Genomic DNA, 23,448 nt, shown 5'->3' on the forward strand with positions numbered 1-23,448 from the left:
AGTTTAAGTTTGTCATAAAGTTTGTGTGCTTTTCAAAGTGCATATTAATTTTATCCACACTCTGTATGGCTCATGTAATATGAACAGCACTGCATTCATTTCTATATTGATTATAATTACATTTATTTTTATCCTGGAATTATGTATTTGTGGATTCCGCTTTTAAAATATATAGTCAAAGTTTGTGACTGGGCATCCAGCCTGATCAGTGTCCCAAATGCTTTCGATATTTATAGACCAAAATCTGTGAGTGTCCCATTTGAGGATTCACTGTAGTTAACTCGCGTGTGATCATATTTACTTATTATTAGTAATATGTCACAGGTGATGCATATCAATCATTGATCATCTGGGACATGTCAGCATTTATTTTAATCATTAAGGTTTTGGTTGAGGTGTTTTCAGTGAAACATCTCCTCAGCCATTGTGATTTACATCATCCTTCTCTGTGAAAATCACTCTATGTCCTTAAATTCTTGGCTTGAGAGATACACGTGAGTATTATATTTCAAGGAGCATAAACCCTGAAGTCTGTAAATGTCTTTGGCTGTAATGGTCCCTGGTTTTAGGAGCCTTAGCGCTGCGCCAGACGGGAAGAACACACTCTAGCCACACTCCCTGTTCTATTCATGGACATCAGTATATATCGGGCGGCTGCTCCTGATTTCCACGGGAGTTCAGAGATTCAGAGGTTCAGAGATTGTTAGGGAATGAAGAGACATTGTTTAACTCTTGACAGATCACTTGGGCTTTCTTGTCTCTTTCAGGAATCACTAAATACTCCTAAACCTTTTTGATAACCTGAGAGGTTGACAGCACTAAAATTAGTCATTGACCGCAAAGAATAACCAGCAAACCATGTGCATCTTTTCACACATATATACGTCAATGAGGGACAGATAAGGTTCCTTTCATGAAGCACAAAGTGTATGCATTAATCGATCTCTATATATTTGGTTGTGAGTCCTGAAAAGGTACTTCAAATATAGAATGAGATTGTCAATCTCTTTTATTGCTGAACAGTGTATAAACAGAGCATTTTTAGCACTACATATTTGACTGATATCTATAATCTGCTGCTATATGAAAATATTTCTTAGACCTTTCTGTCTTTTCTCTTTCTAAAACTGGCAGTCAATAGAACTCTTATTTCCAGGAAATCTTACTCACTTTTATTCATTGTGTCCCATAAAGTTGTGAAATAGATTCAGAAGCCTAGAATAGACCTGGATGAAGACAAATATATAATTATTTGTAATTATAATGTATTTCATGCCAAATAAAACCATCTTGATTTTTCCCCCTTTGTTTTGTCAAGCCAACATTCTCAACATACTCTTTTTAAGTCAAGTAATTCTGCTAAATATAAAATTCTAATGAATGACACTGAATGGCTTACTAACTACTTACTAAAAATAATGGGAAGAAATAAAATATTTTGTCTTTGCTGACTGAAATATTTTTTTTTTTAATTATAAGTTTGTGAAAATTTAAAGCTGCTCTGTGAATCCTGTAAAGGAAACAGAACTCGAACAAGAGAGCAAGCAAGAGCATTGAAGGCAATGGCTCCAGGCCACCGTTTTCAGGCCAGACACTGATTGCCATTTAGTTGTGTCCCTGTCACCTGACAATTACCAGTGTGCATGAGAATCCTGGAGAGAGTTCTTTTTTGAACTGTGTAAATGTGGTAAAAGTGGGGTGAGGGACCACGCATTTGATCATGTATTTTCAAACTCATGTGATTTTCTTATGCGATCTGAGGCTGCATTATTTAAATGGTTCATATGACGTTGCTAAAAAGAACATTATTTTGAGTATTTGGTGTAATTCAGTGCTTATGCAGTTTAAGGAAAAAATATATTTTTTTTTTCCATATAATGTACATTATTTTTTCTCCTCTATGCCCCAGCTTTCTGAAGCGTGTCGATTTTTACAAAGCTCATCGTTTTAAAAAACGAGGTGTGCTGTGATTGGTCAGCTATCCCATGCATTGTGATTGGCCGAATGCCTCAAGCATGTGTCAGAAATGTTATGCCCCGTAACAAAATGGCATGCCATCTTCCAGCAGAACGAGACTCAGTCCAGCTGCTTTGCTCGTGCACATCCCATCATCGGTTCTCTTTAGCAGTTCAGTCAATGTACTATTAGGAGTAACTGAATAACTCGGGTTATTGGTTTATTTTGTGTCAGAGAGAGTGTCAGGCACGTTTATAAACTGAATAACTTAATAGTTTGTGGATTAGTGCGTACTGGAGACGTGAACCGTTTCAAAACGGTTCAATTTGGTGAACTGGTTTGACCGGTTCACTAAGAAGATCCAGTTAAATAGAAAGATTTGGTCGCTATCCGGACATCACTTGACGAGATAAAACCAATAAAACCCATTACAAATGAGGCATTTGTTGCATCCAGTAGGGATATAATTACTGATTATAATGACTTATACTGTCTTTTTACACGTTGTGTTGCATATCGTGCTGCGTAAACATAAAACCATTGCATCTGCATTTGTGATCGGGTTCGGGATAACAACCAGCCTACTCTACTATGCTCAAAAATCATGTTTGAATCATCAGTTTGAATCATCAGTGGCAAATTATTTAAATATATAAAATGTAAAATGTGTATGTCAGAAGCTCCAGACTGACCTTGCAAAGTTGGAACTGTCTCACTTTATAGAAAATGTCTTTGTGCTAGTAGGCTCCCGATCCTCCATAAAATGCGCTGTTTTGGGGGGCGTGGACGAGTCTTTACTTTTTTGAGATTTTAGTCTTTGCAACTTTACAGTTCTTTATGCACCAAGAGCTTGTAAAACTCTAAAGAGAAAGGAAAACTTGAAATTGCAGCATATGACCCCTTTAATCAAAAACATTTTTAATCATTTTAAAATGACTGTAATAGCGTAATGGCAAAACTACATTGTGTGCTTCATAAGTACTAGTAAACAGCCATTATTCCAGTAATATGCACATTAATAAGCAGCTTGTTAATAGTTATTGGTTAATGGTGTTCCCTAATCTAAAGTGTCCTAAAACTGGTAAAACAACACTATAAGTGTCATACAAGTCCATATGTCTCATGCACAATATTTATGAACAATTCTTTCAGATTTTTTGTCTTGATCATCTTTAACACACTGAATAAACATATACATTACTGAAGAGGAATCATGAACTTGGAATCTTGTTATGCACAAGCTGTATTGACTACATGTGTGGTACTTTTTTTGGTGCTTTTGCATAATTTTAAAGTTTAAAGCGACTTAAAGTATTTAAAGCTTCCCCTTTTGTGTGAAAATCTCCCTCTCTACCCGTGTCTATAAACACTTTTTCTTGTCTGTTTACATTAGGAATTTACCTGTTTGACATGACCTACATTGACTCCGCCTACCCTGCTTCTGACAGCATCATCGAGACTGAGCAAAGAACCAATCAGATGAACAATCTACTTCGCATCATCTCTGATCTACAGGTGTCCTGTAACTATGGTAAATTGCTTTCATAAACCAGATTCATTTTTATTTTATTTACATATATATGTACATTTGCATATTAATGTTCAGATCTCATTAAAAGAAAAAAAGAAATCCAAATAATAAACCTGCACACAGTGTATTGATGTGAGAATTTGAATTGCATTCTCACATTTCTTCGCCCCACAGATCATTTAGTCATGTTACCACACGTGCAGAAGTATTTGATGTCAGTGCGCTACATCGAGGAGCTCCAAAAGTTTGTGGAGGATGACAATTACACGTAAGCTAACCAAACACATTGCAATGCTCAGTAGCCTTTATTTAGCTGAACTGATTGTTTTGTGTGATTTTAGCTTTGTGTTCTGCCCTGCAATTTATTGCACTTCATAAACGTCTATGCCAGCTTTCACTTTAAACTACCCACATCTGTAAGACCCCCGTAAACCAAGACCCTCCCTGGTTTTAACACTTCATTTTGCACAGCTGCCTATACTATTTATTAAAACATGTGCTGTCTGTGGAGTTTATGTCTTCTTGGTTTGGATAAATGGCCCACAGGCCAACCAAACACCTAATTTACCGGAGACAGCTGCACCAGCTCGGCATGACTTTATGACTTTATACTACAATATAATCCCTGTTTCCTTTACCTCAGGCTTCATAAACATGTGAAGCCCATAATGTATTTTCCTAGTACAGTCTTATATAATATGGTTTTCTGAAAATTGTGCTATGTGGTGAGGTATGACAAATGAATGTTATGAATGAGATTTCGAGAACAGAATTTTAAAAGTATTATTTTAATGTTACATGTTATGAATTATGCATACATGTGGCTTTCTGCCTCTACAAAGACAAGCATAGCATTGATGTTTTCATTATTATTAAATGAGTTTTCCCTGTTTCCTCCGGAGCTTTCTTCACTCCTACTGTGTGGTCCTGTCTGTCTGTCTCACAGAAAAGGGCAGGTGGTTTTATTGCGGTCCAACTTCTTGCCGTCTAGACACTTATAAACGCAACATCAGGAATTGCAAAACTCTGGATCCCAATATTTTTTCCCCCCATATATTTCCACGTCGAAGTGTCAGAGTTAATTTTCAGTTAGGTGGCTCTTACAAGTGGTGCGTTGAAGTGTTGTTGAAAATATTCCTAAAATACTTTATAATATATATTTTTTTTACTTATAATTGTTTAACAATTATAATTTTATAAAAATGCATATATAATTTAACCTACAGTAATTTAAACGGCTGTTTTGGCACCAAGTGTTGGTTTGTAATTACTGACAAATTATTTTCTAAACTAGGTTTATATATACATATTGTACAATAACTTGTACAATATACAGTACATATCAAATGGTTAAGCTTCCCATATGTCACAAGATTTTGTGCTTTATATCAATTATTATATTATCAAAGTATTATTTTAATAGTTGGATACATTCAAAAAGGTCATGACCTCTGAAATGTAACAGGCCCAAATCACCATTTTAATGGGGAATGCAGATATCTTATCTTATTTTTTCAATGTCACGTTAAAGGAAAAAAAATGTACCACTTTTGTGACAAGTGTGATGTTTTTATTCTAATCTGATTTATGCAGACAGATAAAAGACTGGAACTCAGTAGAGACTGTGATATATATCAAGATCTTGAGTCGTTTCATTTGAGAAAAGCTGGATTATTTTGCCTTGGTGTAATTTTCCTCACTGAATCATTTCTGTAGCCCCATTCTGACTGGCAACAGTAATGAGTTAAAGCTGTTGCTCTGGTAAAACTTTCAAACACGTCTCCATATGAGAAAATAAAGAAAGGCACATTTTTGGCAAAGCGACATAATTCACGCATCTTTTCCATGCTTCGTTAAAAAATGACTTGCCTGGTTTACTTCAGTATCAGGTGAAACCTCTCAAGTGAAACTAGGCCATGCAGAGATAAACATTTACATAGAGTCTGAACCATAATGAAAACCATGTCGTATCAAGGGTCATGGTGTAAATAAAGATATTTGTAATTATTGTATTTTTTTAATCTTCATCTGGTTCTCCAACTTCAGTCAGACAGTGACTGAGCTCCATGTGAAACTGTCTCAGACACTTTGAACACCAAAGGATACATGGCTGCCAGAGGAGGATGGGTTTGGTGGAATAGATGGGTCTGCAGTATAATAGTTGTGTTTGGGGGAATGACATCATCGTCTGGCAGTCTGTGGGGTTGGAAAACCTCAGCGATCCTGGGTCACAGTCTTAAAATCCTTAGTTCATGCTTGCCGCATGTCCTGCCATCTGGCACCACTGTTACAGAGAGCTCTGTGGAGCTGGGCTCGAGTAGAGAGGACTTTTTCTGAAAGCAGTACCGGTTATGCATAATTTTTTGTTGCTAAAACCTCAAATTTTGGACAGTCACGCATTAATTCAATTAGTTATGAAAAATAACATATTTTAATGCAGTTAATGCACTGACTCCACCTACAGACCTGTACTGTACATCATCTTACATTTCATACAGATGACTGTTGACAAATATAATGCAGGGCAAAATCTCCATAAATGAAGTTATGGCCTACAAATCAAGATATTGTGGCAAAAAATGCCCATGAGTTTTTGTCTCATATTTATTACATATGATAAGCAATATCACATGAGCAGTGAGAGCAGTATCACACAATTTGTTATTTTTTATTTTTCATTATATTGTCCTTTTTAAACACAATTATTCAACTCTACTGTATGTGTGAGCATAATGAAATACAGATGAATACAGTGACTGTGAGAGAAACTTACTAAGTTTAAACCATGTTGTCAAAAATGGTGATGTTTTATTGACTATAACCTTTTCACAACTCTTTTGTACAGACTGTCATTGAAGATTGAGCCTGGGAACAGCTCACCTCGACTGATATCCTCCAAAGAAGACATTGGAGGTAAAGTTTTTATCCCTTCATCCTTTCAGTTTACTTTCCCCAAAAACTCCTCTTTGAAGTGGTTAACTCTGCTCTTTTTTTCTGAGTTTTGATTACCAGTGGAAAAATGGAGGATCATCAGTAATTCAGCTAAAGTACCTCAGCTGTACCTGACTGGGGAGGTGCTGCAAGGACTGCATTACGTCTGGAAGTCATTGATAGTTAGAGAGATTCTGCAGATGTGAAAGTTGGAGGGGCAATGAAAGAGTGAGACCCATGTAACCTAGCATTTTCAGGATGATGTAGATCAGCCCACAGACGCTTGTTTAAACAGAGTGACTTTTCTTCAATTATTCCATGAGCTTATTCTTCTCAGTCTGGCAGATCAAAACCATCTGCTGTCAGTAGAGTGGCTCTGGAGGAGCCGTCTTTCTGGATCATTGTGGTCTTTGGTAACTTTCAGAAAGACCTTTGAAGGTTAAAGTTAACTGTTGACTTAAAATGCAGAAGCTTTAGTCTTGTTCTCACAAACACTGAAGTTTGTGGCTGTGGTTCTTTCAAAGTATACATCCAAAATATAAAAACACAAATTGTGTGTAAAATATATGGGTAAAATATATCTGTGCCTGGAAATTACATGTTTACTGCTTCAAGAACAAGTTAATATTTTATTACTGTAACTTGGTTAATTTGTAAATTAAATGTATAAAATAAAATAAAATGTCCTAGCTAACATGAACAGAAATTAGTAGTTTTCAGTTTTATGCAGTAATATCAGAAATTTGGCTTATGGATGAACGCCAGAGCAGTATAGAGTAGAAATAGGTTTTAAAAGTGTTTGGTCCTTGTACTTCAAGACAAGCATCTGAGGTTAATTGAGAGTTTGAATGAGATCATGGTGTATGTCAGTTCCTCTCATAAGAGGCAGAGCAATTAGGATGTTTCCTGTTTCTGACTATCAGATGGTGGAGTGGGAAATTGAACTGCACTGAGCATTTTATGGTTGTAACAGCTGTGGCAGAACTAGACAAACACATCTAGGTGGAAATTGGTTATGGATTTTTTTTTTATTTTTTTTTATGTATAATTTGTACAAAGACATCATTGTCTTTCTCATAGACTCAGAAAGCATTGTGAAAATGAACGTATATTATATATATATATATATATATATATATATATATATATATATATATATATATTTTTTTTTTTTTTTTTTTTTTTTTTTTATTTATTTTTTTTTTGGTAAAACTTTAGTATAGGAACCAATTCTCACTATTTATTAGTTGCTTATTAGCATGCCTAATTTTAACATATTGCCTGTTTATTAGAACTTATAAGGCATTATTAATCCTACCCAATACCTAAACCAAACAATTAACGTAATAACTATTACTAAGAACCAAATTATGAATTCATTGAGGAAAAAAAGTCATAATAAATGGTTTGTTAATAGTGAGGATTTAATATTAAAATAAAGTGTGACCAATTAAAACAATTCAGGGATGCCAAGTTTAATTATTTGTGATTGATTTACATAAAATCCTCCTTCACATCATATTTTTGTTATGGTATATGATTTGACAGTGTTTAAAACTAAGCATGTAATATAAGATACTGTTCGGAAGACATGTCCAGGTTGCATTTTTATTCTAATATCGGCAACATTATATTATATTTTACTTTTATTTTACTATTTGTGACCCTGGACGACAAAACCAGTCATAAGGGTACATATTTTGAAATTGAGATTTATACATCATCTGAAAGTTGAAATAAGCTTTCCATTGATGTATGTTTCTTAGGATAGGACGATATTTGGCCGAAAATCACCTTTAAAGTTGTCCAAATGTGTTCCTTAGCAATGCATTTTACTAATCAAGAATTAAGTTTTGATATATTTACAGTAGGACATTTACAAAATAACTTCATGGAACATGATCTTTATACCCTAACGATTTTTGGCTTAAAATAAAAATTTATAATTTTGACCCAAACAATGTATTGTTGGCCAACGTTACTTAAGACTGCTCCAAGGTCACATTTTATTTAAGAATTACAATATTTTATATTGTGTGTACTAAAACAGTAAACAGAATACAGTATCATTCTGATTATAATTTATTAATTTGTGCATTTATTACATTTATGCATCATCGCTTATCTTTCTAATGTGAAATCTAGAGTCAGCTGATCATAAAATAGCCCCTGACAGGTTAATCAGGTCCCCATCACAATAAAATCAAGAAACCACATACTAGAATTGCTAATACTAGAAACATTAACTTGAGATATCACTCACTTAGATTAACATTTGGTCTGGTTGTACAGATAATTTCATTTCATTTCATTTCACATTCATTTGAATACTAATGACAAATTGATTAAATATTAAAATTGGATTAACATTAAATATATTGAGGTTGCCATATCTAGTAGTAATCATATCTGAGTAATTATATCTATCATAAAAAGGTAATTAGGATTTTCTGTTGCTAAACATTGCACTCTTGCTGTTGAATGTGTAAATATCCTTTGGTATTTCAGAAGATATTTATGCTGGTATTACTTTCGATTGACACTTTTGTAAATTCTCTGTTGGGAACTTAACTAGAAGTTTTTTGGACCCAGATATGTTTTAAAGGCCTCTAATGTGTGCGATATTTACAGGCATCTCTTAGAACTAGTCACTTCTGATTGTTTGTTGGGAACAAAGTCTGTTCTCATTTAGGTTAAGGCTGCTCTTAACCATTATGAGACTTATTAACCTACTATAAAAGACAGTGGGGAACGTCATAATTAACATACTCCTAATAATCCAAAGCCGTTTCCATCATTGCCACACATCCTCTTCTGGCCTATTTTTTCATTGGAAAAGGCCTGCAGGGAACATTTTCACTGGCTGTCCACTTATGTATTTCTTTTTTGCTACTTTGTAGTGGTATTCTTGTTTACCAGGCCGGTAATACTGTGGCTGAGTTGAGAAACTGAGCCATCCTTTTTGACACAATGCCTAACTTTCTGCTGTGGATCTATGGGACTGTTTTTTTAAATGTTAGCCTTCTGAAAGCCATAATTATCCACATGCATGCTTTAATAGGTGCTAGTAAGCATTTTATGGTCGTTAGTTTTGAATAGCACAGGAATGGGCTTTTATGATTGCAGCTACATATAACGTTTTCAATAAGCAAGTAGATCTTTGACTATTAGTATGTGAGTTTGTGTATCTTACTTACTTGGAGGTGTAAGTGCCATCATGAGTTTAAGTCTGTGTGTGTGTGTGTGTGTGTGTGTGTGTGTGTGTGTGTGTGTGTGTGTGTACAGGACCTTCAGAAGAGTCTGTCTCAGTGCGGTATAACAGACGACCAACCTGTCCTGATACATCAGTGGCTGCCCACCTTCCAACACCCTCTCTTGCCCGACACAGGAAGAGCCACAGTCTGGGGAACAAGTAGGTATCACACGAAAAGTTCACTCCTCGCAACACATGTGACAACTGTAAAAAAGTACACATTTAGATATGTTTAAAAAGAGTGCTTATTTCAAAAATAGTATACATGTCATATACAAACCCGATTCCAAAATAGTTGGGACACTACAAATTGTGAATAAAAACAGAATGGAATGATGTAGAAGTTTCAAACTTAAATATTTGATTCAGAATATAACTTAGATGACATATCAAATGTTTAAACTGAGAAAATTTATCATTTTAAGAGAAAAATAAGTTGATTTTAAATTTCATGGCATCGACACAAGTTGGGACAAGGCCATGTTTATATGAAGGTAAATCAGTTGCAAAACTCGAGAGGTTGTAAGTTGGAATTTGAGAACTTGTCATATTAATATTTGTATTTGTAAATTGAAATTTACACTCACGACCCTGATGTGAAAAGCTGAATCTTTCGATTTGCACACACAGACAATGATCAAAACACCCCTGTTTTAAAGCTGAACTTGCAGATTAAAAGTTACAAATGTGTAAAATGTCATTCACATGTACAAAATGACAGACACAAATGTGTGTATTTTGCACTTTACTTCAGTTTCGCTGTACAACCTCAAGTCGGCGCTTACAACCTCTCAGATCTGGCAGTACAAGTTCAATTCCTGGCGCTTTGACTTTTGCTACTCTTTTTGCGATACTCCTGTTGCAAAACTGACTTGTGCACTTGTAAACGCAGACGCGAGAGAACACGGGGAGGGGAGGGGGGTTGGGGGGTGATTGAATCCGTTTTATTGGTCGATGCCTGACCAATGAACAACGCCAGCCAGTGCGACTTGTCATGCTGAAAAAAAACATTTTTATGCATATGTATGCTTCATTTTTAAAACACTTGGACAATATTTTCATTAAATATCCTGACGGGATTTTATATTGCACTAAAAAAAAAAAAAATTCGTTTATTGGTTGGAGCCAATGAAATGGGACGTTTTTATGTATGCGATGACGTCACTTCATGGAGCAGATCGCGCCGTTTGGCGGTCAATGTAGCAGTCTGTCATCACGATGGAGGCATCAAACAATCCCAGGGTAGGTTTTTATTAATAAATTAAGACAGTTTCAAAAATCAAATCATTATTATGTTTTCCTTGACTGATATGTTTCACTGATGACGACTACCATCCACACAAAAATAACTTTTTGCCATTTGTTTAAATGTGGGTGTAAATGCTCAACATAATTCATTAAGGCATTTTCTTTGATGTAACGTTAATGTAATAAATGACGAGAAGGTGATAAGAGCGCCAACGCGAAGTGTCACCATGTTATCACACTAAATGGGGTTTATTTTGAGACAATGGCCAATTGATTATGATGTTACATGCTGTTTATTACACATTATTTGGTTATAATGAAGTATTCCAGATTGCCGCGATGTGATCATTTTACTAGCTACCACTCCCCATGCCTTTACCTATTGAAAATACTAAAGCTTAATACTACATAAAAAGCATTGTTAGATGATAGATGAATTGAAGGATTTACATTTTTTTATTATTATTATTGATATATTCATATCATCTTGCAGGAATTGTTGTTGAACCATTTATTACAACGGCTTTACACACGTCTGTCACTTTGGCTGGAACGCATTCCTCTTGACATGGACTTCTTAGAATTTACGTGTTCTTGTGCACTGATCATTTAGCATGTATATTGTTAATAAGATAGAGTCCTGTATTTAAGCTCTGGCCCCTCAGGCCAGGCATCGGGCCAATTTTCATGTCAGCTCCGCTGAACAGGGCCGATCTGTTTGTCAAGTGCTGAAATTACAATCTGGAATACTTCATTATAACCAAATAATGTGTAATAAACAGCATGTAACATCATAATCAATTGGCCATTGTCTCAAAATAAACCCCATTTAGTGTGATAACATGGTGACACTTCGCGTTGGCGCTCTTATCACCTTCTCGTCATTTATTACGTTAACGTTACATCAAAGAAAATGCCTTAAATAATGAATTATGTTGAGCATTTACACCCACATTTAAACAAATGGCAAAAAGTTATTTTTGTGTGGATGGTAGTCGTCATCAGTGAAACATATCAGTCAAGGAAAACATAATAATGATTTGATTTTTGAAACTGTCTTAATTTATTAAAAATAAAAACCTACCCTGGGATTGTTTGATGCCTCCATCGTGATGACAGACTGCTACATTGACCGCCAAACGGCGCGATCTGCTCTATGAAGTGACGTCATCGCATACATAAAAACGTCCCATTTCATTGGCTCCAACCAATAAACGAATTTTTTTTTTTTTTTAGTGCAATATAAAATCCCGTCAGGATATTTAATGAAAATATTGTCCAAGTGTTTTAAAAATGAAGCATACATATGCATAAAAATGTTTTTTTTTTCAGCATGACAAGTCGCACTGGCTGGCGTGGTTCATTGGTCAGGCATCGACCAATAAAACGGATTCAATCACCCCCCAACCCCCCTCCCCTCCCCGTGTTCTCTCGCGTCTGCGTTTACAAGTGCACAAGTCAGTTTTGCAACAGGAGTATCGCAAAAAGAGTAGCAAAAGTCAAAGCGCCAGGAATTGAACTTGTACTGCCAGATCTGAGAGGTTGTAAGCGCCGACTTGAGGTTGTACAGCGAAACTGAAGTAAAGTGCAAAATACACACATTTGTGTCTGTCATTTTGTACATGTGAATGACATTTTACACATTTGTAACTTTTAATCTGCAAATTCAGCTTTAAAACAGGGGTGTTTTGATCATTGTCTGTGTGTGCAAATCGAAAGATTCAGCTTTTCACATCAGGGTCGTGAGTGTAAATTTCAATTTACAAATACAAATATTAATATGACAAGTTCTCAAATTCCAACTTACAACCTCTCGAGTTTTGCAACTGATTTACCTTCATATGTTTACCACTGTGCGGCATCCCCTCTTCTTTTTATAACAATCTGCAAACGTCTGGGGACTGAGGAGACAAGATGCTCAAGTTCAGGAATAGGAATGTTGTCCCATTCTTTTTAATACAGGTTGCTCAACTGTCTTACAGTAGGTCTTCTTTGTCGCATCTTCCTCTTTATGATGCACCAAATGTTTTCTATGGGTGAAAGATCTGGACTGCAGGCTGGCCATTTCATTACCCGGATCCTTCTTCCACGCAGCCATGATGTTGTAATTGATGTAGTATGTTGTCTGGCATTGTCAAGTTGGAAAATGCAAGGTCTTCCCTGAAAGAGACGACATCTGGATGGGAGCATTTGTTGTTCTAGAACTTGGATATACCTTTCAGCATTGATGGTGCCTTTCCAGATGTGTGAGCTGCCCATGCCACACGCATTCATGCAACCCCATACCATCAGAGATGCAGGCTTCTGAACTGAGCGCTGATAACAACTTGGGTTGTCCTTGTCCTCTTTAGTCCGGATGACATAACGTCCCAGTTTTCCAAAAAGAACTTCAAATTTTAATTCGTCTGACCACAGAACAGTTTTCCACTTTGCCACAGTTCATTTTAAATGAGCCTTGGCCCAGAGAAAACGCCTGCGCTTCTGGATAATATTTAGATATGGGTTCTTTTTTGACCTATAGAGATTTAGCTGGCAACAGCGAATGGCACATTGGCGACAATGTTTTCTGGTAGTATTCCTGAGCCCATGTTGTGATTTCCATTACAGAAACATTCCTGTATGTGATGCGGTGCTGTCTAAGGGCCTGAAGATCAAGGGCATTCAGTATGGTTTTGCGGCCTTGACCCTTATGCACAGAGATTGTTCCAGATTTTCTAAATCTTTGGATGATATTATGCACTGTAGATGATGATAACTCTACATTTTTTACTCACAATTTGTACAGTGTCCCAAACTTTTTTGGAATCGGGTTTGTACATAAGTGTGAACTGAACAGACATATTGTATATTAATAGAAATGTGAGAATGTATGTATTATAGTTTACATTTATGTTAAATGCAATTAGCTGAACTGTAGTGTGCTTTATTGACCCACTTAATTGGGCCCTACATTAAGAACTTTATAAAAAAATAAAATAATTTCATAATTATTTCACTTATCTTTGAAACATGGTTAAAGGGATAGTTCACACCCAAGAATGCAGATTATGACATCATTTACTCATCGTCAGGCTATAAACCTATGAATATCTTTCTTCTGCTAAACACAAAATAAAATATTTTGATGAATGTAACCAAACAGTGGCTGGTGCCCTTTGACTTCTATAGTATTTTTGTCCATACTCTGGAAGTCACCGGGGACCAGCAACTGTTTGGAGACCAACATACTTTAAAATACCTTTTTTTATTTATTTATTTTTTTTTATGTTTTTTTTTTTTTTTTTTTTTTTTTTTTTTTATGATCTACAGAAGAAATAAACTCATACAGGTTTGGAAAAACTTGAGGATGAATACATGACTTAAAAATAATTTATATATATATTAAATATATTTGTAATTACAAAGTTGTAATAACGATGTTGCAGTTTAGTGCTTTTAAAATATATTAACTTCAAATGTATCATCTAACATTGTGCTTTGGTATGCTAGTCAACACATCAAAATAAGTTTACTTTAAAGAATGACAAAAGCATAATGAAATTAAAGCATAATGATTTAAAATGTACTTAAAGTAAATCTTTTAATTTTATATTATTACAAAGTACACTTTGTGTGAAGTGAAAGTGTGCTCTCTTTAGGTTCTTAGAGGCCTTTTATTTAATTAATCTGGAAGTAGAAATATACTTGAAACATCTGAAGTACACTACAAGTACATATTCAGTGCAGCTAAGTGCACTTATTTTTCACAAGGGAACACGATGCCTAATCTGAGTGACTGTCTTTGTGTTTCAATCCTGTCGTCTCTTCTCAGTATGATGTGCCAGTATGGTGTGGTGGAGAGTAAAAGTGCCACATTCCCTGCAAAAGAAAAAGCTCGACACCTACTGGACGACAGCTTCTTAGAGTCTCACAGCCCTGTCAGAAACCACACACATGATTCAGTATTTACCAACGGCATCACAGTTGGTACTACAGTTTATTCCTGTTGTACACACCCTCATATCTCAGTCTTTGTCCCACTGACACAAGATTAATGTGTTAATATATCTGTGTCATAATGTAAAGGTGTTCTATTTCACCTCCATAAAATATGTCTGCTGTGTTGAAACTTGTTTGTAGTTATGATTTTTCTCCACTAGATGACAGTAGTGTTCAAAATTTTGTTATTTCAGTGTCATGTTGTCCTTTGCAAACACCATGTTGGTTTATTTTCTAAATAGACTTGATATCTTCACCATGGAATATGTCTGCAGTCACCTTTTATTCATTTATTTTAAGAGAAAGAAAATGATTTTGTTTTGTCCTGACCTTCACATTTTTCGGTCTGTCTGCAGGTAGTAGAGAGAGCTCTTTTAGTGATGAATTATCAAGTACAGTTGAGAGGTAAGGCAAATTATAAATCATTATTATAAAGTAGAATAGAAAATGAATTGCATTCATTATATTTCTATATATATATTTATATATATATATATATATATATATATATATATACACACACACACACACACACACACAAACACACACACATTCTTAAATTATAACACATTAACAACATTTGCTGTTTTAATCTCAGCTGTTAACATGTTTCTTATTTATTTGTGACGCTTTTGTTTGCTTAACACAAATGAGAAACACATTCCTCTTCCTGTCCACTTTCAGAGGACGTATGTATGCCACACTTGGTCCAAACTGGCGAGTCCCAGTCTGTAACTCTCCCAGAAGTAGAAGTTATATTTATAGGTAGGAATATAGCTTTTACTTTTGTCCCTAAAAACTGAAGTTAATGCTGTTGTCTTTGATCTTTGATCTTCTTATCTTAGTTTCCTTCTTGATTTACTGTACAAAGCCTTATCACATACTAGAGTGGTTCTGCTGCAGGACATATTGATCTCAATGTTTTATATGACCTGAGGAAAAAATATTTTCCTGCTTCCCCAGCACCCCAGGGGCAGTTTCCAGCTATGAATGCAGTTCTCTGAGCAGTATAACCATTGAAGGACCCCTGCGAAGAAAGACACTGCTGAAGGAGGGGAAAAAACCCACTGTACGTGTGCATTTAAATTGACCTGTAAAATGTTTAATGTTAAACATAACCCAGTATTTTTGTGCTGTAGCCCACTTATGATCAATAGGTTACCTTGGATTAGATTAGATATGGCTTTGATGCATTTGTACATCACTCATTATTATAAAGTTAAGTTAATTGTCAGTATAAACATAAATTAATTATTAATAATTAATAATTAATTAATTATAAACAGTATAAACAAATGAAATGTATTGTACATTTTATCTAGATTTATTTCTAGTTTGTTGAGGCTTATACCTACTACTCTTTGTTTTTATCAAACATGCAGGTTTGATAAGTAACTTACTGAAACAAGTTTAAGTTTGCATAGTTAAAGGGATAGTTCACCCAAAAATCTAAATTATGTCTCGTTTGGAACGACATGAGGGTTATTAATGACATAATTTTGATTTTTGGGTGAACTATCCCTTTAATCTAGATTTAAACTGCAAGAGTGTGTCTGCCTCCCGAATAATGTTGTTGATATCTGATTTTGATATTCTAGGTATCATCAAATTGCATGATTTTTGAGTTAGTGTTGGCAGTATGGTTATGTTCTGGGCAACACTCCACATGACTGTCCATGCAGTCATGCTTGGACAGAGCGGGGAGGGCAGCAAGACAAACCCCCCCTGGGGTACAGAACAGAACCATTATATGCATACATAATTACAATTAACAATTACATGAGTTGTAAATGAAACATGCTTCAAAGAAAGAATAAAGTTAGATCGGATTACAGGTTCAGTTGGTGGAGTTGAGGTTGGAGGAGGGAGTTAATTGCAAGCAGCGATGCGATGGAAGAGACGCTGAAGAATGGGAATTTAAATATACATCATGTGATAGGTGTCAACACTGGATTGGTACATGTCAGGAACAGCTGACTGTCGGCTAATGCAAGCGTGACTAATGTGGCCTGACTGAACTAATGCAATGCTGAATTAATGAAAATTAGCATACATTTCTCACTAGCACAGAGTAAGCCTAATTCACACAAATTCTTTCTTTCTTTCTCTGTGTCTCTGTCTCTCTCGCACTCTTTATAAAACTTCATTAAAGGAGGGGTTAAATGCTCGTTTTCACTCAATATCCTGTTAATCTTGAGTACCTATAGAGTAGTACTGCATCCTTCATAACTCCAAAAAGTCTTTAGTTTTATTATATTCATAAGAGAAAGATAGTCTGTACCGATTTTTCCTGGAAAAACCCGACCGACTGGAGGCGTGACGTGTGGGCGGAGCTAAAGAATCACGAACGCGAGTAGGCTTTTGCGTTGAGAGCGTTTGGAAGCTGTGACACCGTGAGGAAAAAACCAACCAAAACAAATCATGGCTAACAGTCAGATTCAGCCGTTTATTCATGATCCAGAATCAGATCCCGAGGCTGAAACTGAACGAGAGCAGCAGCAACGACTCGCTCCGAGCGGGGCTCGAACCCGGATCTCGGCATAGAAGGCGGACGCACTAACAAGAAGGCAGAGATATTTGAAGCAGTTTTACTCACCGCCTGCAGTTCCAACCCATGATCGTGGCCCTTTTCGTTGGGATTGCATCATCCTTAAGAAATAAACGATACGCAATTCCAGCGTCAAACTGGGCCATGTTTGTAAAACAAGCATCTTCGAAATGCAGGGAACAAACACAAACACTTGCACAACTCCGTTGATGCTCTGTAAAAATAAACACCATCCACTGGTCCCTTAATGCTGTTTTTTCTTTTTTTTTTGGTAATCTGTGCAGGGTTGTCTTGCCCTGGCAACCAAAAATACACTTCTTTTGTGACATTTCGCGACGCTCTTGCTCTGATTACTGAATGCCTCTGCTCTCAGTGCTCTGCTATACGGGAGCACGCGCTTTGCCGGCAGACGTGCCCTAGGACCCATATAAGGAAATTCCGCTCCATCTAACATCACACAGAGCCACACTCGAAAAAAACTTTCCGAAATACTCCTTCAAACGTCCAACTTAATTTTTGAAACTTTGTCCATGTTTAGCATAGGAATCCAACTCTTTAACAGTGTAAAAAACTCAGTATGCATGAAATAGCATTTCACCCCCCCCTTTAATAACTGCATTCGAACCATCAACGGCTCAAGCCTCCATTACCAGCGTTAAAATAACTTTTTGAAAATAGCAAAAGAGGCATTAATGATATCTTCTACATTAATCATTAACGTCTCGGTTACGTACGTAACCCTCGTTCCCTGATGGAGGGAACGGAGACGTTATGTCGACCGACAAATGGGGTCTCACTTGGGAGGCCAATCATCTCTGAATTTAAGAGAAAACGCCAATGAAAATTGGCTAGTGGATTAACATACCTGAGCCACTCCCGTGCCGACGGGTATAAATAGGGCGACAGGTGCATCCACTCATTAGGTTTTATGCTGAGGAGCCGAGAACGTGTCCCGGCAACAGCGAATGGTTCAAGGTTGTGGCATGGGGACATAACATCTCCGTTCCCTCCATCAGGGAACGAGGGTTACGTACGTAACCGAGACGTTCCCTATCTGTTGGTCACTACGAGTTATGTCGACCGACAAATGGGGTCCTATGGAAAACGCCACAACCTGAACCTCGTCACAACCCTGTGGCGCTGCAATTGTTGACAAGCCCTGGTGTGCCACAAAAGCTACGCTTAAGGTCGTAACCTTCCCAAAGCCCCAGCGCAAATTCACTGACCTTGGTACCGAAGGGGCCAAAGGGTGAGTACATCGCTGCTGGAAAAGGCCATGCTGCTGTTCCGTCCACATAAAGTAAATGGAAGGAATTTCAACCTTCGGTGAAAGATTGCTTCAAATCTTCCCTATTTGTTATTTCAGCTGGCAAGACAATGGGGAAGCGAGCCTTTAGGAAAGGCCGCTACGGAGACCACATCCTACCCGTAGGGAGGTGACGTGAATACACATATGGGATTACCCGTAGGGAACCCAGCCATATGGACACCTAGCCCAGTACAGGGGCTGACCGGCTCCGGGCATGCTAACGCCAGTACTGGGCCTGGCGACAGACTGCTCCGCCAAGTCTGACGCCGAGGTTGCTGGAGGATGCTCGACCAGGGTACGCCAACCGGGGAACTCTACTGGGAGAAGAAGGTGCTCACATCCCCGTGTTAGGGGGAATGGCGCAGCAAGCGAGACACCCAGCCAGCCCTTCCCACCAATTACCTGTTACCCAACACACGGGAAGAAACTGGCACTACACGGAGGTTGTAAAACCTCGCAAAGGTGTTAGGTGTCGCCCAGCCCGCAGCTCGACAGATGTCTGCCAGAGAGGCGCCGTGCGCCAACGCATAGGAGGAGGCCACACTCCGTGTAAAGTGGGCCCTCACCCCCAGGGGACACGGCTCACCTTGGGAATGGTAAGCCAAGGCGATGGCGACCACTATCCAGTGGGCCAAACTCTGACAGCCTTCCCCTTCTGCTGACCTCCAAAGCAGACCAGGAGCTGTTCAGAGCTTCTAAAGCTCTGGGTGCGGTCCACGTATATGCGAAGCGCTCTTACAGGACACAGCAACGACAAGGCTGGATCTGCCTCCTCCAGGGAGTGGTGGGAACCTTGGGCACGTATCCAGGCCGGGGTCTCAGGACAACGTGAGAGTAGGCCGGCCCGAACACAAGGCACTCTTCACTTACCGAAAATGCTTGGAGGTCCCCGACCCTCTTGATGGAAGTGAGCGCGATCAGGAGCGCTGTCTTGAGAGACATGAACTTCAGCTCGACCGAATCCAGCAGCTCAAAGGGACCCCTCTGAAGTCCCGCCAGGACAATAGAGAGGTCCCAGGAGGGAATCAGGGGTGTCCTAGGAGGATGTAACCTCCACTTCACTTAGGTCTGGCGCGTCCCGTCTAGAAGCCACACGTGGACGTTCCAGAGATCTGGACGCGGGTGCCAAATGGTGCCAAGCCCCTGACAGAGAAGGTCTCTCCTCAGGGGGATGCGCCAGGGAGGGGCTGTCACGAGGAGCATGAGTTCCGAAAACCAGGTCCGGGTGGGCCAGTAAGGCGCAACCAACAGTACCTGTTCCTCGTCCTCCCTGACCTTGCACAGTGTCTGTGCGAGCAGGCTCACTGGGGGAAATGCATACTTGCGTAAAGCCCAAGGCCAGCTGTGTGCCAGTGCATCTGTGCCCAGGGGGGCCTGGGACAGGGAATAGTACATCTGGTGCGGACCAACACTTGCTTGTCCAGCACTAGCGGACGAAACCGTTGCAAAGCTAGATGCACTGCCAGCAACTCCAGGCAGTTGATGTGCCAAAGCAGTCGAGGTCCTGTCCAGGACCCTGAAGCTGCCTTCCCGTTGCATGTCGCGCCCCAGCCCGAGTTGGAGGCATCTGTTGTGTCAGCAACGTGCCGGGACACTTGTTCTAAGGGCACGCCGGCCCATAGAAAAGCAAGGTCCGACCAGGGGCTGAATAGGCGGCGACACATCAGTGTGACGGTGAGACAATGTGTACCGCGGCGCCATGCCCATCTCGGGACTCGGGAGTGTAACCAGTGCTGAAGTGGTCTCATATGAAGCAACCCGAGCGGCGTGACTGCGGCTGCGGATGCCATATGCCCCAGGAGCCTCTGAAAGTGTTTCAGTGGTACCACTGTCCCGCCTCTGAAGGAACTCAGGCAGTTCAGCACTGACTGGGCACGCTCGGTGGTGAGACGTGCCGTCATACTCACCGAGTCTAATTCCATTCCGAGATAAGAGATTCTCTGCACAGGGGAGAGCTTGCTCTTCTCCCGGTTGACCTGAAGCCCCAACTGACTGAGGTGCCGGAGTACGAAGTCCCTGTGATCGTACAACTCTTCTCGGGACTGGGCCATAATGAGCCAGTCGTCGAGATAGTTGAGGATCCTGATGCCCACTTCCCAGAGTGGGGCAAGGGCACCCTCCGCGACCTTCGTGAAGACACGGGGGGACAGGGAGAGCCAGAAGGGGAGGACCTTGTACTGCCATGCCTGACCCTCGAAAGCAAAGCGCAGAAACGGTCTGTGACGAGGGAGATAGAGACATGAAAGTACGCGTCTTTCAGGTCGATCGCTGCAAACCAGTCCTGGGACTGGACGCATTTGATAATGCGTTTCTGCATCAACATCCTGAACGGGAGCTTGTGTAGGGCCCGATTCAAGACTCGCAGATCCAGGATAGGTCGAAGGCCACCGCTTTTCTTGGGCACGATGAAGTAAGGGCTGTAAAACCACGTCCTCATCTCGGCTGGAGGGACCGGCTCGATTGCATCCTTCGCCAGCAGGACAGCAATCTCCTCGCGCAAGACAGGGGTGTCCCGGACTGCCACCGAAGTCTCGAGCACGCCATTGAACTTAGGGGGTCGCCGGGCGAACTGAATCGCATAGCCGAGTCGGACCGTCCGGATGAGCCAGCGTGACAGGTTGGGCACATAGACAGTAAAAGAAATGGACACAGCGACCCCATTGGAACTCAATTGAGACAAGTGAAGCCCATTTTTAGCGTTTTTTAGTACTTCCGTTTCTGATGCGCAGACTCAAACGAAGCTTGATGACGTCAGCAACCTGTCTGACAGATGTAAATCTTCTAAGTGGCTGTGCGTGCAAACTCCCCTCGTTAATCTTGCAGAGATGGCGAGCTTGAGCGGGGAGTTCTTTGTTGTGAGTGAGCAGGAGTAAGTATTCTGATTAATTATTTTGTATAGTATTTTAAAATGTAACGCCAGTACGCCATATTAAGTTAATTGCCTGCGAGCTTCTCCTCCTGTCTGTACGTTAATGCGACAAAGAGACGAGTGGTTATAACGCAAGGGTTAGCCTATTTTTTACAAAAACTGTTTCTACGGGGCCATAATGTAACATAGAAGGTAATGGAGCCCTTTATACATTGTCGTGTATCTTCAGAAATAAATAATGGACAAACGGAGTCTTTAAACACCTCAAATGTTAAGTTATTCGCTGTCAAAGTGACGCCAAAATGAATGGGAGTCAATGGGAATGCTAACGCAAGTGAAGTTCTGCTAAAGGATGGCAGCCCCCACCCGACTTCAACTTCCGGTCGAGTTCCTTGCCCCCTGGTTGGGCAGTGCAAGCCACGATCCCAGACTCCATACAAGTGGCACCAAAGGGACAGTCGACATACCCGCAGTGGTGCAGCGAAGGGGAGTCATGCCGGAAGGCCCAGAAGGCACTGCGTCCTGGGTCATCACAACCACACTCCCCGTGTTCCCGGAGGAACTGGCCAGAGATGCGAAGATTCTCCACCCGGCCCTCCTCCGGGGAAAGGAGTGGCACTGTCTTCGCCATCTCCTGAAGAGCAGTTCTCCGCATCTCCGAGTTGCCCGTGTCAGGGCCGCTTAGTCGACTTCCTCGAGGACTTCGCAGCCGGGAGTGACACGGGGGGCGCCGCTCTCCTGCGCGGGGCTCGACGCGCCGGCCTCAAAGAACTCTCAGCACAGGGCGGAGCTGGTGTGGAGGACGCAGGGGGGCGCCCTCGGCAACGAGCAGGCTGAGGCACTGCCTGCGACGGAATGGTGGCAACCGGAGGATCACGTCATGGCGAGATGTGCTGTATGGCATCAGTCTGCTGTTGTTCTGTCAGGAACTACTGGGCACAGCCCCTGACAGCGTCGCCACACAGGACAGCCTGGGACATGGGAGCATCGAGAAAATGCACTTTGTCAATGTCTCTCATACAGACCAGGCTGAACCTGAAACGGCACTACTGGACCACCAGAGTGGACATCGCCTACCCGAGGGACTGCGTTGTGACTTCCGTCACCCAGAAGGGGGAGTTCAGTCGCCATGCGCAGCTCCTGCATCAACCTCGGGTTGGTCCTACCCTCGTGCATTTGTTAAAGCCTTGGCTTGTTGGGTTTGCAGGATAGCCATGGCATGCAAAGCAGAGACAGCTTGGCCCGCAGCACTGTAAGCCTTGGTAGCAAGCGCGGCCGACAGTTTACAGGCCTTGGGTGAGAGGCGCGGACTATCCCTCCCAGTGGCGGCGTTTTGCGGACACAAGTGCACCGCAATCGCACTCTCCTGCTGGGGAATGTCAACACACCCCTAGCTGCCCGCCACTGTCTTCATGTCTACATCACTTCCCCATGCACATCCGAGAAAAAGGAACCAGAGTAAAACGCGGTTGTGAGTCGCGCTCCACACAGAGAACCAATCAAACAGCCATGAGCAATCAGGGCTGGGCGGTGCATTCACCTCCATCCTGATGCTCACAGCTGCCCGGGCAAGCACGGCTGTCAACTCTGGGTCCAATTCGGCAGTGGCGACAACACCCGAGGGGGGCAGCCCTGCCGAATCTTCATCCACAGAGGTCAACAGCCCATCCCCGATGCTGCAATCGACATCTGATCTACGGCGGCAAACTGAATGACCCGTTGGGACTGCCATAAGACAGCCCAGCAAAATCACCCAGCAGCCGCACAGGACAAACACTGCGGAAGGGGTAAGAGGTCCGTGGGGCGTGGCCCGGTGGAGAAGCTC

General features: G+C 40.4%; 1 protein-coding gene across 2 annotated transcripts in view; it reads left to right on the plus strand.

The window, feature by feature from the left end:
* The window catches only part of ralgps1 (Ral GEF with PH domain and SH3 binding motif 1), a 127,522-nt gene that overhangs the window by 97,727 nt on the left and 6,347 nt on the right, over nt 1–23,448 (plus strand). For both annotated transcript variants that reach the window (XM_052563493.1, XM_052563492.1), the window contains 8 exons: nt 3,350–3,487; nt 3,662–3,755; nt 6,333–6,400; nt 9,704–9,830; nt 14,731–14,885; nt 15,254–15,302; nt 15,582–15,662; nt 15,861–15,966. In XM_052563493.1, the coding sequence (XP_052419453.1) occupies nt 3,350–3,487; nt 3,662–3,755; nt 6,333–6,400; nt 9,704–9,830; nt 14,731–14,885; nt 15,254–15,302; nt 15,582–15,662; nt 15,861–15,966 (818 nt within the window). The remainder of the gene's footprint in view (nt 1–3,349; nt 3,488–3,661; nt 3,756–6,332; nt 6,401–9,703; nt 9,831–14,730; nt 14,886–15,253; nt 15,303–15,581; nt 15,663–15,860; nt 15,967–23,448) is intronic.

Source organism: Carassius gibelio, chromosome B8 (assembly GCF_023724105.1).
Source record: "Carassius gibelio isolate Cgi1373 ecotype wild population from Czech Republic chromosome B8, carGib1.2-hapl.c, whole genome shotgun sequence".
Classification (NCBI taxonomy): domain Eukaryota; kingdom Metazoa; phylum Chordata; class Actinopteri; order Cypriniformes; family Cyprinidae; genus Carassius; species Carassius gibelio.